At 40.2% G+C, this 14,644-nt stretch overlaps 1 protein-coding gene across 9 annotated transcripts in view; it reads right to left on the bottom strand.

Annotated features, from left to right (window-relative positions):
* Positions 1-935: 935 nt before the first annotated feature.
* The window catches only part of LOC116150816 (ankyrin repeat domain-containing protein 26), an 88,511-nt gene continuing 74,802 nt past the window's right edge, over positions 936-14,644 (bottom strand). For 6 of the 9 annotated variants that reach the window (XM_064480190.1, XM_064480186.1, XM_064480187.1 and 3 more), the window contains 5 exons: positions 9,713-10,075; positions 8,930-9,132; positions 7,108-7,339; positions 2,376-2,421; positions 936-1,218 (listed from right to left, as the gene is read on the bottom strand). In XM_064480190.1, the coding sequence (XP_064336260.1) occupies positions 1,178-1,218; positions 2,376-2,421; positions 7,108-7,339; positions 8,930-9,132; positions 9,713-10,075 (885 nt within the window). In that variant the 3' untranslated portion in view covers positions 936-1,177. Of the gene's footprint in view, positions 1,219-2,375; positions 2,422-7,107; positions 7,340-7,724; positions 7,907-8,929; positions 9,133-9,712; positions 10,076-11,629; positions 11,735-14,644 lie in introns of those variants that run through there. The other 3 variants (XM_064480188.1, XR_010378138.1, XM_064480193.1) reach the window with 3 other exon arrangements.

Genomic DNA, 14,644 nt, shown 5'->3' with positions numbered 1-14,644 from the left:
TCTTCAGCAGCACTTAGATGCCTGGGGGAACGTTAAGGAGGAAGAATGAGAATCAGTCTGTTGCGTAGTTGGGAGTTTTGCCAAGTAAGTGCACTGAAAGGACAGAAAAGGGAATAAAGGATCTGGAATAAAGGATCTAAGAAGGAGTTATTAAAGTTTTAGCTCCTGGAAATTGTTGAGAAGGAGAGTATTTCCTTTACCGTCTTACATTCAGTGACTGGGAACCTGCAAATTAAATTGACTAAAGCAGATTACTGTGAGAAAAAAATCACGTATGAACACATGCAAGAGTTCACAAAGCAACGGGATTTGAAGGGGTGGCTAGAAGTGGGGGCTTACATACAATCTAACACTTGACAGGAAAAGGAGAAAGGCATTTTCTGAGAAACAAATGACTTCTTGGTGAGAGGGGAGAGCAAGGGCACTTATGGTAGAAGGAGTGCCTTTAGGAAAGAGAAATGACGCCTTAGGAGAATGTACGGGAGAGATGACAGGTTTGTGACAACGTCCGTTTGCGTCTGGTGCTCAGAACTTGTCTCTAAGACCGTTTCCAAAAAGTAAGTAAATAAATAAGAGAAAATGAAAAGCCTGAGGCAGATTTCATTTCTCCATGAGGAAACATCTGTGAATCAGTGTTTAAGGTAACATGCAGAAAGTCTGATGGCACCGTAACGATTGTTGGGATCCATCAGAACATTGAAACAGCCACAGCAGATCCAAACACTGTCTGTCTAAATCTTTAGGTCTATAGACAGTGATTAACACTGGAAAATTCAAAAAAGCTATCAACACTGCTCAACATCAACGACAAGTTTGGTGGGTGGTTGGGTGCTGTTTAAACAGCTGGCACCCGGGCTCAGTTTGAGTATATAATACTCCAAAGTGCTGGGTTTTATTCCCAAAATCTGCTTAAAAGTCAATGAGATGCAGAAAAATGTGGTTTGAAACACTTCATAAACTTTAATCATGCACATACAGTATAAGGATATTTTCCTTTAATAAACATTGTCAGTATCTTACTTAACGGGAACTAACAAAAATGTTAGGCAAACAGCCCAGCAGGTAAAATGTTTACTATTTATCTTGTAGATCGTACACTTTTTCTTCAAAATCTCCACATGTACTTGACGTGCTTTTGAAACCAGATCTTCACTTAGACTTGACTCGTCCATCAAGCCTACGAGAGTCCGTAGGACTTAGATTGAAGTTCAGTAGTAGCTGGAAAGAAAACGAAAGAATTAGATTCTTCACTTAAAATACTTCATAGGTAACTAAATGTCAGCTTATTTTTTAAGGAAAGCTGAGACTTTTCTAAGTTTTAAGAAGAATGAAAACTACCTACATACGATTACAACACAAAACACAAGATTACTACTCTAGACTTTGCCCAGGGCTGCACATTGAATTAACTGCTCTTGTGGCTAAGGATCAGAGCGCCTGGTTTTCTCACTTTTCATTCATTTACTCAGCAACCACGTGCTAAGGCACTGTGACAAGCACTGGAACCGCAAGAAGAAGATGACAGAGCCCACCCTGAAAGATCTTGTACCGTAAGCTGGCAAAATAGATGAACAGGCAGTTTCGGTACAGAGACATAAATGCCATGACAGGTATAAAAGAGGGCAGAGTTGGAACACTCAGAAGGGGCGTCCAGGTTTGTGTCAATACTGTCCCCTCTTTGGTGGCCTTGACGTGTCAAGTTGATACCCGAAGGAGGAGGAGAAAGTGTGGGAGGGAGAGGCAAGAAGCAAACACACAGAGCAGAGGCAGGAGGGGCGCCCGCGGAGCTGGACGCAGTCTGCCCAGCCGCTGGAGCACAGGGGCAGGGCAGGGGAGGAAAGAGATACGGCTGAAGGGTTTGGCAAGAGCCAAATCGATGTGGGTGTTTTTCTTCCAAGCTAAGGAATTTGGGATTTTTCCTGAGGGCAAAAAGTTAACCAGTGACAAAGTGAATGACAGGAAATTCATCCACCAGGTGACAGCTACATGAACCGAGATTGCTTGAGTCTGGGTTTTTGGCCTCAGTCACTACCAGAAACTCGAGAAGCTGATGACCTCCATGCTTTCTGAGAACAGGTCCGTGTGCAGGTGACAGGCCCACGGGGACAGCAGGAGAGGAAGGGCACAGCCAGAAATAGAGAACACAGACTTCTTGAGTTTTTTTTAAAGATATGGATCATGATGTATAAATGAGGAATAAGCATATTTATCATTATGAATGAAATTACGCTTTCACATTTTTCATTAGCTACGTGTAAGAAAAAGATTTAACATGGTATCTGTTATTCAAGCAATAGAAAGTGGTGCCATTTACTGTTTACAGTGTATTTCAGAAATCAACGTCTAAATTTAATTCAGAAATGTTGGCAACATACCTTCTTTTAATTCTCTAGAGATACTGTTTATCAGCTTCCTCTGTGTCTGAAATAAGTCAAATATTATTTTTAATGTTTTAGTGAAACAAGAAACACTATCATAGGAATGACAGCGAGCTTATGAAATGTGGCCTTTAAATAATACTTTTAGAAACTTCACTTAACTTGGGGATTGCTTAAATAGAAAAATAATCACATGAATAAAATAAAATAAATTCCTACTTACTTTGATTTTAGATAATAGAGAACACATATCTGTAAGGCTATTTAAATTCCCCTGACGAAGAGCACAGTAAACACTGCCCTGTCGGATACACATAATCTTCAGAGGGCGATGCCCGATCTTATTGGCACAAAGAGTTTCAACAGTTCAAGTCATGTTTCACACTGAATGCATTGCTCTGCGGTTCTTAGAAAAACTGCCCTTTGTAAAAGTTTAGTTTTTTTTAACTTTAATGGATTTTTCCTTAAAATGAGCTTTCCATTCCTGCACTTTTAGAAAACTAACATTTTAAGGTCTGTTCTATGCTAATGTTTTTTAGCACAGAATTGTAGATACATAAAATGAAGAAAGGGGTCCTGTTAATGTCAAGTGAAAATTCTACTGGCAAACAAGTTAAGCAAATGTATTTTGCTCTCTGTAGATGGCTAAAATATTTACGTCAGAAAGTCTGCTTGAAGAAAACAAAAGGAGAGGCTAGCGCCAGTTTTCAAAGTTGGTTTCTCATTCACAACTTCCTAGAGCTAGAAACAAGGAAAACAATACCTAATTCTTTAACTGTAACTTTGTTTCCATTCTAGACACTAGGGCCAACTTTTTGAAACTTGACTTAATTAGTTACGTATTTAATTATGAAATGTGTGGGGACACTTCAAACTACAAGTGTCCCCATCTAGAGTGTTCTTTTAAAAACCTTTCTTATAAAAGTCACCCGCTCACTAAACAGGGTCTAAAATAGTACACCAGACACAATAAACACTGTGGTGATAACAGCGACACGAGAGCCGAGGCTTCTGTAAAAGTTAGGTGCAAAGACAAAATTTGGGGCTACCGTTTGCCAGTATTTTCAGAGACTGTTTTCCGTAACACTGTCTGACAAGAGCACTCTAGAGAGGCCTTATGCCATCAACAACATGACAACAGTGCCAGGCGGGTCCTGTGAAGTGAAAAACACCTAGCAGATGAAGGGAGAAGCCTTGACTGAAATAATTTCATATAACCACTAATAAACACTATGCAAAATGTAGATCACACTTTTACATGAGTTGAATGTAAGATTACTCTTTTCCTCTGCAAAGCTATTTTCCTAAACACGTACTTCTGGGACCTTTATGCTTATTTCTAGGTCCAGATGGTGGAAGTGGTCTGAAGTCCAACATTAATAAGGAGAAGGCACCTGCAGTTTTACTTAAACTTTTCCATTTAACAAAAACACAGTAAGGTGAGAAAATTATACACAGGAAGACAATGTATCAGCAAGTTTTAATTCTAATGATTTTTAATTAGGAGGATACTCTCGTAACTGGCGGTTTGCAGACTATGTCCCATAGAAATGGAAGGTCCCACTGGGGACACTGCAGGATTGAGGTCAAAACTGAGGTCACAGGCTGGAAGATAATGCTGCCCTCTCTTTCCGAGATCAATCTGATAAAAACAGACTTGCCACACACGTATACACACGTGTTCATTTCCAAAGTGAATATATTTTCAGGTTATTGATACTTTTAAGTTAAAACTTGGTATTATTCTTATTTTAAGTGTTATAAAAATAAGTACAATTCCAGAAATGCAATAAAATCAAGTCATTTAACCACTCTGATTCATCATACTGTTGTAAATAGGTTAATGAAGGAAATGACACTTGTCAGTTTGTAACTGTTAAATACATGTATTTTGTTGCAGACCAAAGAAATGAGAAAGAATTTGTTGATCAAGGAGCTAAAAAATTCACTACAGAGAAAAAAGTGAATGAAAGAAAAAGAACTGGAAGAAGCTGAGTGACTGGCTTTCAGAAGATAACACGCTTCCTCATTTGTCCATTCAGACAAAATGAAATGAGGGCAGGAGGGATTCCACAGAGCAGAGAGCTGATACAAGAAACAAGGTTACTGAACTCTGCCTCTGCTTTATGAGAAGTGAGCTTAACTACTGTGATAGTTTGATTAGAATTAAAATTCAGAGTGGATGTGCCCTGCCTTGGAAGCCTACTTTTAAAAGAAACGTGACCAGATTCTGCTGAGATGCAGTGCTGTGTCATGTAAAAAGTTAAAGTCTTAGGAATATTAATCGTTCTAGCTCTGGTGCACTGGTATAATCCCATTTAGAAAAGGGGCTGCTGAACTGAATGGACATTTGAGAAATTTAAAAAGTAGTTAAATGAATCATTAGAAAATGTTTGAAAGTGTCAGTAATACACCAAAAGTCCAAAATCAGTGAGTGTAAAATTTAGTCTTCCTATTTAAAATAGATTTGAAGGACATTTATTAACTATTGTGGCCATGCTTCATGTTAGGCACACCAACACTTAAAAACTCTTGAACAAAAAAAAGTCTTTAAAACAGAGAAATTTTGTCTGTCATAATACTGTCTGGAATCAATTTTTAAGTTTTCAGTTCTCAGAAAAAAAATTCTATGTGCAAGAAAATCTAACAGTGATGTATCTGCTCAGGCTAATTTTAACTTTTTATATTTTATAGTAATATAATTAAATAACACAATTGAGTAAAACTGTAAAATTGCTTCTGACATGTAGGACAAAACATCCCAGAAATAAACTAGAATGTGAAATCTGAGGGTACAAACTAGCAAAGCAGATATGGGGTCCATCTGCTACCACTACAACAATGTCAAGGGACAAAGCTGTACTTCATGCAGCAGTAAGAGAGGCAATAAACCCAAGTGTTATGAACTGGAAAAAACTTGCTTCGACCACCAGCACGACTAAAATCACAGACGTACAGCAATACTTCTGTCAAGTTAGAAAAAAATGCGGAGTAAGCTGGAACTTCACAGTAAGAACAGTCCAAAGTGTTTAAGCCTTGCAAATAAAGGAGAATGTTACATTCAATCCCAATGCCATTTTTGACATTTTGCTTTCTAGAACCATAGCTGAAAAGCTGTGGAAGTCTGTTGTTTGGTTAAGCCCCATGCAAAAATCCATCCCTTCCTGTCATTTTAAACAGTATGTGCACAGCTCTCATAGCATTACTTTATGTTTTCCCAGCAGAAATAATTATATCCCTAGCAATTCTAGAAGGCACCTTCTTTCTCTGAGTCTAAGAAACCTGTAAGCAGTAACTGTACAATACCTCCTGTGAGGCGCCCGGTAGTGCTGAGGGAGACGCGTCTCTGCACCCGGACAGAGCGGGGCTTGTTAATCTCCCTGCTAAACCTAGCATGATTCGGCCCCACGGCCCCACAGAAGAACTACGTGTACCTTGGAACTACAACACTGAGTTTAAACTAAATTATTTTCCTGTGGACCTAGAAGTACTAAAACATAGACACCTCTTTCCTCCAAAAACATTAAAGGAAACACCTGTCCTCAGGAGATCTCTCTTGCACTGCTTTTGCACTCACACTCTTTCACCATCATCCTCTAAAGTGACACACTCGTGATTTTTTGGTGACAACTAATGAAAACATTTCGAGTTTGCATCATGCTTAGCCACTGACGGAAGTGTTAAGCATGCATTTTTCTTTTTAACACCACGCAGTCCGGTTTCATGACTCTGAAGTACTTAGACTCAATTTACCCACAACACTGTCTATGAATCCTGAGCTTTTTTCTTCTTTGATTTATTATGACATGAAGCCAAGTGAGAAAAAGCAGGTTGAGACCTCACTCAACAAGGGCCCGTGCTACCCTTCTCTGCATCAAGATCATGAAAACACCATCAAACCATAAACCCACACGCACCGATTTCAATGGCTATTTTAACGATACACAATGAAAACTGGTTGTAATTTAAAGACTCCCTACCATGGCCACCTCGGTATTCCTGCAGGTGAGGGCAAGACAGAGACATAAGTGGACTTCATTTTAAATATTTAAATATTTGCTTTACTTGACTACATATTAAGAAATGTTCTACAATCGCTCAGTAAGACATTTCATAACAATTAAAATAACAATGCTGTAAGTAAAATAGCAATTAAGAATGTACTCTTACAGAAGAAAATGATAAAAATTTTAAACTTAAAAACAGAACTTAATGTTTTTAGTGTTACAAGTTTATTGAATTCATAAAAAGAATTTACCTTGGATTCCTTTAAATAAAAAACATCCGTATGTGGTTAAGTATCTCGATGCCAATCATTTACTTATGCTTAGGGGTAGAAAAACTGGGGTGCAGCAAAACTTGAAAATGACTATGAACCAATGCCAAACCGAAATCAATCAGAAACTAAGCCAAACATTGGAAAGTGTATCTCTAGTTATTAGGCAATAACACTTAATTTCTAAAGTAGAATTTAAAATGGAGCTTTTTAAGAAATTTAAAATTTTGTCACTTTAGTTGCGTTTATTGAATAAAGTTAATGACAGGTATCTCTTGAAAATTACAAGTCCTGGGACTTTAAAAAATAAAATTTGTCTCTTTCATTTGCACAATTAATTATGGCTTTTACTTAGTGTGCGTAAGTCAAATAAAAAACTCAATTTCATCAAATTAAAAACAAGAATTATATCAGAAATCTGAAACCCAAGAGAAAGAAGATAACATAACTAACCTTGAACAGAGCGCTCATGCTAGTTGTAGGGTGTGAAAAATTCCGTAAGTTCCTTCTTTGAGTGAGACTCCTTTTGGGCTCCACGCTAGTACTAGAACTTTCAGCAGTACTAGAACTTTCAGCAGAAGGCGGTCTGTCAACAGGCCGTGCGGGAACAGAGCCGAGGAAAGAACTCTTGTGCTGTTTCTCCAGCTGAAGCTCAGTGCTCACTGCTGCCAGCCTCTCATTAGCGCTGCGAGGATCGCAAAGCACAGATTTCATTCATTTCGTTTTTTTCCTAAGTGATGTGTATTTCTAAAGTTGCTATAACAGTAAACAGATTGTCCCATTAAACTGTTTTGACACCAAAAAATACGTCAGCACAGACCTACTGTAAACAATTACAGTTTAAAACTGTCCTAAAGAAGGACGTATGGGCCTTAACTAACAAGTACTTCAAAGTGGGGAGTCAGAGATGGAGACGCCCCCACAGAGGATCCCCGCTGCCTTCTGCACTGGCTGCACCTAGACATACTCACCCTCAGGAAACCAGTTCAGAAATAAAAAATAAACCATCCCTCAAAGCCATTTTCAAGCATTTGCTTTCACCCCCCTTATATACACATTTCACGCATTACCTGGGAGAAATTAAGCATGCGGCACTGAGGAACAGTGTAGAGCCACCACCTCTGGGGGGCAGCAGGCGGCAGAGTCGATGGTGGGAAAGAACAATGACAGTGCCGGGGGCAATTTCAAGTGTCCCCCAATGTCCCAAAGCTCACTTTGTTACTTCGCTTTTACCAGAGGCCTACATCAGCACCTGTTTTCCACAACCAGAAAAAAAACCTCAAGCGGATTTTCACTGCCATAAAAAAAAAAAAAAAAAAAAAAAGCAAAAAGCCAGCATAGCACTGGGTGCTTGTTTTAGCCCGAGCCATCAGTGGGGCAGTGAGCACCCCGAGCAGCGAGAGGGGCCCCACCGAGCTCCTTCCCCGGAACCACACTCATTGTCCCGGCATCACGCCGCCACGGCTTTGGACTGTGTCTGTGAGCGCCTGTGCTTTATGCATATTTATTTTACGCTTCCACCAGCAAGACGTGTCCTAAGGTAACTGCCTCTTTGCTTTACACCGACAACTTTCATAGGAACGCTCTACTTTTGGACTGCGCGGAGACCTGTAGCTCATAACACTGCTACTCAGGCACCGGAGGTGGGACCTGCCCTTTCTGTCTTCCACACATCCCCTCGGGCAGGCCACCATATACTTTTTAGCCACTTTGTGAACCACTATACTGCCCTTCACCCCGATGTGAATTTCCCCGTTCCCCAAGCATGCCTTCACATAGTGGAGACAAACTTAGAAGGATACAGTACTTCGTCTCAGGGTGCCCACGAGCGGTGACACCAAGTATCACAATCAAGAAAGTAAATTCACCAAAAACCAGAATGGGGCCCCTTGGGTTTAAGTTGTACTCTTCCAAAACACAGTTAATTTTAAACTCATTAACATTTCTATTTATGGGAATTCTAACTAGAAATTTTGTGATAATATAGCTGTCTAAATTACAAAGTTTGCAAAACCCCTAGCTTAAAGACTAGACCAGGTTAAATATATGCAAGTATAAAAAATAAAGTCATGTAAAAGCAACAAAAGCCAGGGAGATGCAAACTGCCCTGGACTGACATTTTAAAGAGCTCATTTACTAAACCATTTCCCAAAATTACACTGTCTAGTCAGCTTTCACTTGCTACTCACCTCACGAACCTGGCTCAATAAAAATTATGCCTTAGAGGCAAGTTAATGACCTAAATTATTTTCTATAATTCTACGTTTTGACTTACGAGTTTAGCTGATTTGCCAATGACACTCTATTTTTTAGCTCTTCCAGGTACAGCTGCCTGTATTCTTCCAATTCTTTTTCATTAGAATCAAACTGAAAAGTCTTACTTTTCAGTTCCGTTTCCAGAACTTTAACTCTGTGTTCCATTTGACTTACTGAAGCACGTTTATACTCTCTTAAGTCTTCTTGAGATGCTGCTTGGGCCTACAGTAAATTAAAAGGATACAATTTTAAAAATACTTACAACCTGAGGAATTACAGTATATTTGTTCCCTTTAGTTTTGAGTCAGTGATTCAGAGAGCAATTTTAAGTGTGAAAAAAAAGCTGAGCTTTCAAATACTTATCATCGATGTCAAGTGAATTAAATCTGAATTATGAAGTTAAAGTTGAATCACTCTTATATTAGTACTCATGTAATGTGATAGTTCAAAGAATAATAGGATCAATCTAAACTTTTAAAAATTGAACAATACAACCTAGAAGTAATCCAAGAATGTGGCATAGTATTTACATCACAATATGTGCTTTTCCTCCTAGTGGTCTTGACTTACACCAATTGGTCTTAAAAATGATTGTCTAGTGAGAGTTGTTCTGAAAGATCAATTTAGTGATAGTAATGATGGAAACTGAATTATTTAAAGGGAGTAACAAATGCGGCCTTCCTTCCAGAAATCCACAAAACAAACTGCTATATGGGAAGTAGAGGAAACACGTAAAATGTACACATCCAAACTGTCATTCTCAGCGAAGTGAGTTAGAGCACGCTACAGATCAATGCTTCACCTGTAAAAACTGGCTGATTTCTTTCAATTTTTCTGCAATATGCTGCCTTGCTTCTTCTTCAGTCTCCTGTCTGTACTGCATGACTTGACTGAGTTCTTTCAGTATTTCCACTACATCCCATCTTGCTCGCTCCTCCGTCTCCCGTTTGTACTGCTCCACTGGACTGCGTTCCACTGCGTTCATTTCCAGGTGACGCCTGAGGTGCACTACTTCTTCTTCCAACTGCTTTTTCTCCTCCTCCAGTGTGTCAGATTTCTTTTGCAATTCTTTCATAAATAACTCCTTTAGAAAACGTTGAGTTTCTGCACTCAGATGGAGAAGTACTGAAGATGCAGATTTCACTTTTGCTGGAAGATCAGCATTCTGCATGAAGATAAAATTGGTAATGAGGTTAGCAGACTGAGAACAGCCTAACTCTAACCCAGCATCAAAGGTTGAAATAAATTCAGTTACAATAAAATGGTATCTGCCTTGTGGAATGGAGAAACTCAGATTACTCAGAAAATCAAGAAAAAAGTTCAAACCACCAAGAGTCACAAAAATATACTGTTTACTGTCATCACCTTTGTTATACATTTGTACTTGAGTTCACACTCTTTTCTGTAATTGTTTCATGTCTTTCCTACATAAAATGACTATAAGGCACCTCTTAGTAGAAAGTCTCTTACCCCTTCCTCCCCCAAGTCTTAACTCTCCATGCTTTTTAAAGTTTTAGGGAGATCATACTGAGTTACTTAGGGCTGAATAAGTGCCTCCCAAAACAAGACTTTGAAAAAAAGACTGCAACTAATACGTCTTGCAAATATGGGTTCTAATGCCATAAGCCTTTCTCTGAACCACAAATATTTTATGCTTGTTTGAATTGCATTCCAAGGAGCAATGAATGATTCACAGAGTTAAGGAGAAATCCATCTCCTAGTGTAGTGGTTTAGTAAGGTGATCCATGTATTTTTCTAAACAAATAAACAAAAAAGCCTTAATTCTTGTAATCCTTTGTGGCTCTCCACAAAACAAGAGAACATACTCAACAAAAACAAACAGAAAAACTTGCTGGAATTTCAGTGACACTGACTTGGGAAGAACTACTTTCCTTCAGATAGAAGGATTATTTGGTAAGACAAGATAGGCGGAGGTGGTGGTTGTAAAACATCTCTACAAATTCCTTGACACTTCCCCTGTGAAATTCCCTCCCCTGAAGTATGTACTGGCCTCAGTCAACTGGTTTCTAGGGGACAGAGTGTGGGGACACTGCTGTGTGATTTCTAAGGCTAAATGGCTTCTGACTTTCACTCCATAGGGACGCTCACCCTTAGAACCCAGCCACCACGTTGTGAAGCCCAGGCCACCTACTGAGTCTTTGTACACGCAGCTGTCCCAGCTGATGACCCCAGGGGATGTCCTTAACCAAAGCCAGCTCCAACTTCCAGATATGAGCATGAACAAGCCTTTAGATTATTCTAGTGCCCGCTTGATGCCAAGTGGAGAAGAAACAAGCTGGCCCCACTGAGCCTTGTCTAAACACAGACTTGTGAACCAAGCAAATGCTGTTTTGAGTCAGCAGGTTTTGAGGCAGTTTATTATATAAATCATTAGCAATAAATAACTGGCACAGATATTAAAAATGGGGCACAGCCATTAAAAAAGAACGCAAAATGTGGGGATGCCTTTGAACCTGGAGGTAGGTGAAACCTGAACAGATGTAGAGAAGACTAAGAGTGAAAATCCAAAGTGTCCACGAGGCTGTTAGTGGAAGCCTGAGGGCCCTTGAAGGGCTGAGAGTGACGGCTTCTAGGCCAGGGAAGAAAATGACGCTAAAACCGGAGGAAACGGGACTCTTGCTACCGAACAGCTGAAAGTAAAATTGATGAGATATGCCAAAACATACAGGTTATTAAATATAAAGGAACCAGGACTCACCGGGTTCAAATATCTGTATCCCATTTAAAGCATCTCCACATGCCCAATTGTCACATAATCGGTAAGCAGAGAAATGGCTTCCGGGCTAACATCAAATCTAGGGTGCTGCCAGGAAAACAGACTAAAGATGAAGCCAAGACTTTGTTAAGACCTTGAAAAGACTTAAGGTGCTGCCTCAAATTCCTTTAAAGATCTTAAAAGCATAAGAATTTCAAAGGCATGGTCCCACAACAGCTTCACAGGAAGCCCAAGGTGAAGAGTTTATCTCAAAAAGACGTGAGAGTAGCTTTTCCAATGGCATCAACCCAATAAAATTCACAGGAAACTCAAAGTTTTGAAGAACTGTGGTACCAAAAACACTGCTTGCCAGCTTGGACTGAAAGAGACAAAGACAGTGCAAAACAGGAAGAGGCCTTTGGGTTTTTCTTAGATGGTCTACAAGGAGGCAGCTGGCTTGAGAGAACTACTCAGCTGCAAACACGGGTCACTGCTCATGAAAGGGACAGAACAAAGAGCTCAGAGAGGGCAGCGAAGGAGAACCCCTCCCAGGGTTAGGACTAAGTCCTAATCAAAGAGCCGGCAGCATCAGGCTGCACTTCAGAACTGCTGCAGACCAGTGTGCCTCCCATCTTCCATCTGTGAGTGAGTCCTTAGCAGTTCAGCAGAATCTTTGGTGTGTGGCGGTAAGTAACCCGTGTCTCCTTATCCTCAAGCCCCAGCACTGAGAGGAGTGTACCCAAGGGGCTGTACTCCAGAAACCACGCCCAGGAACCTCAGCCCCACCTGGACCTGGTGAAGATGGGAAAGTAAGACCTTGGGCTGGAGCCTGAGCCTAACACCACAGCGACCGAGACCTGCTCAGGGACTGAGTGGGGATAAGTGGATTTCTCGTATGGAAGCAGTAAGAAAACATTGTGGCTAGTGAGTAGATTATGCTTGTTTTTGAATGTCTCCATAAATTTTCAACATTAATTCCATAAAAAAGGTAGACTATGGGCCAACCTTAAGTGCCCTGCTCCTAAAGAACAGGAAACGGTGAGAGGGGCACCGAGTGAACTGCAGGGCAGGTTTGAAAAGGCAGTTCAGCTTCTGCCTCGCTCTTAACCCTGGAACCCAGTCTCAGGTGGGCACGCTCAGGCCACAGAGACAGCTTAGGTGTTCCAGGGGAGGTGGTCCACCTGCCCGCCCCACCAAAGCCACAGTCCACCGCCAACATCAACCATCAGACATCAATGGATGAAACTTCGAGTGATTCCAGCCGCCCGCCTTCGAGCTGCCCCACCTGAAGCCGAGAGGAATAGAGGCCAGCTGTCTTGGCCACACTATTCCTAAGTGTAGGTTGTGAACAGAATAAATGCTTATTTAAAGCCACTGAACTTTGGGGAGCTTGTTAGGCAAAAACAGATAAACAGAAAAGTGGATGAAAAACGATTGTAAGAAATGTAACTTGAGTATAGTAGAAATTGGTCTCCTATAAACTGGAATGTAACACACGCTGAGATTAACTTATCAATGACAAAGTGCTGATGAGAAGCAGATAAAGAAAGACCTCAGAACTAGTGAGAAGGAAGGTACTTCGGAGTTCCCTCCAATTACAGTTTCTTACACATAGGCATGTATTTCACAATTTCCCCTCGACTTTGAGGATAAGGAAGACTGGTAAGCAAGGGGACACAGGATTTGAAGTCTAATAATTGAAAAACAACTAGAAATAGTCAGTTTACCAAAATCAGCCTTTTTACCTCATTTCAATTGACTGAAATTCTAAGAGACAGGCAGCTTTGAGAACTTATTAATCTAGCACTCACTCTACATTTCCCTTTCCTCAGAGAGAAAATAAAATATTATGGAACCATAAATGTAGTGTCCTTTGGCAGTATTTAAATTAAATACAATTTTTCCTTTACCTTACTTCAAAGCTTGTTGGTAAGGGAAGGTAAGACTGTCTCACCTTTATGTTGTAGCACAATGCTTCTCCATATCACACAGATTGGCTTTGAGCTTTTGAAATTCAAATTACTAATCTGTTACCTGTTTCTGATAAACTGATTGAATATTATCTAACTTGTAACAGCTACTGTACTCTTGAAAAACTTTCCTTGCATGGGATGAAATATTTATTTCATTAATTATGCATAAAGCTATAGAATACAGCTAGGCATCTCTCTTTTTAAGTAAAAGGAGGTAGACACAGGGAGCTGAGAATGCAGGATCTACACCAAGGACAAGATCGGCACCAGTATTACACACAGGAACCAGGCCAAAAGAGGACTTCATGGTGAACCGCGAGATGATGGATTAGAGAGGCTTCCAAAGAGGAAGGTTGAATTAATCTTCTCCAGGCTTAATCTCTTTCCTCTAGATAGTGAAATCTATGGATGAGTCTATGAATTATAATGAGTGCAACATAATGAAGTATATTGCAGACCGAGTCAGCAGATCCCGTGACCATGATTTGATGGAAACGAGTGAAGTGGGAGGCATTGGGCGAGAAACTAAAGGATCTCAATGGGGGGGGGAAGGATGGACTTTATCTTTGCAAGCCTACTTTCTCTCATGTCACAGAGTCAGCAAGGCATAAGCTGGCCACAGGCCCCTTCAGGAAGCAGCAGATCTCCACAGAAGTAGAGTTACAGACATTCCACGACACTGACTTTTTATTACTATGTAAAACAACTGGTAATATGCAAGATGACTCGGAAAGAGTTCTCATAACATCTGACTTGGTACTGGCATAGGACAGACATAGATCAATGCATCACCACTGAGAACCTAAAAGAAACCCTCACATTTACGGTCAATTGATTTTCAATACGAGTGTCAAATAACTGAACGGGACAATAATAGTCTTTTTAACAAGTGGTACTGGGACAACTGGATATCCACAGGCAAAAGATCAAAATTCGACCTCTACCTCATACAATACATATAAAACTAACTCAAAATGAAAGAGCTGAAACTACAAAATTCTTAGAAGAAAACACAGGTGTGTGTGTCTTCATGACTGGATCTGGC

The sequence above is a fragment of the Camelus dromedarius genome, chromosome 27 (assembly GCF_036321535.1).
Source record: "Camelus dromedarius isolate mCamDro1 chromosome 27, mCamDro1.pat, whole genome shotgun sequence".
Taxonomy (NCBI): domain Eukaryota; kingdom Metazoa; phylum Chordata; class Mammalia; order Artiodactyla; family Camelidae; genus Camelus; species Camelus dromedarius.
Note: the sequence above shows the minus strand (reverse complement) of the source record. Positions and strands in the feature narration are given on the sequence as shown.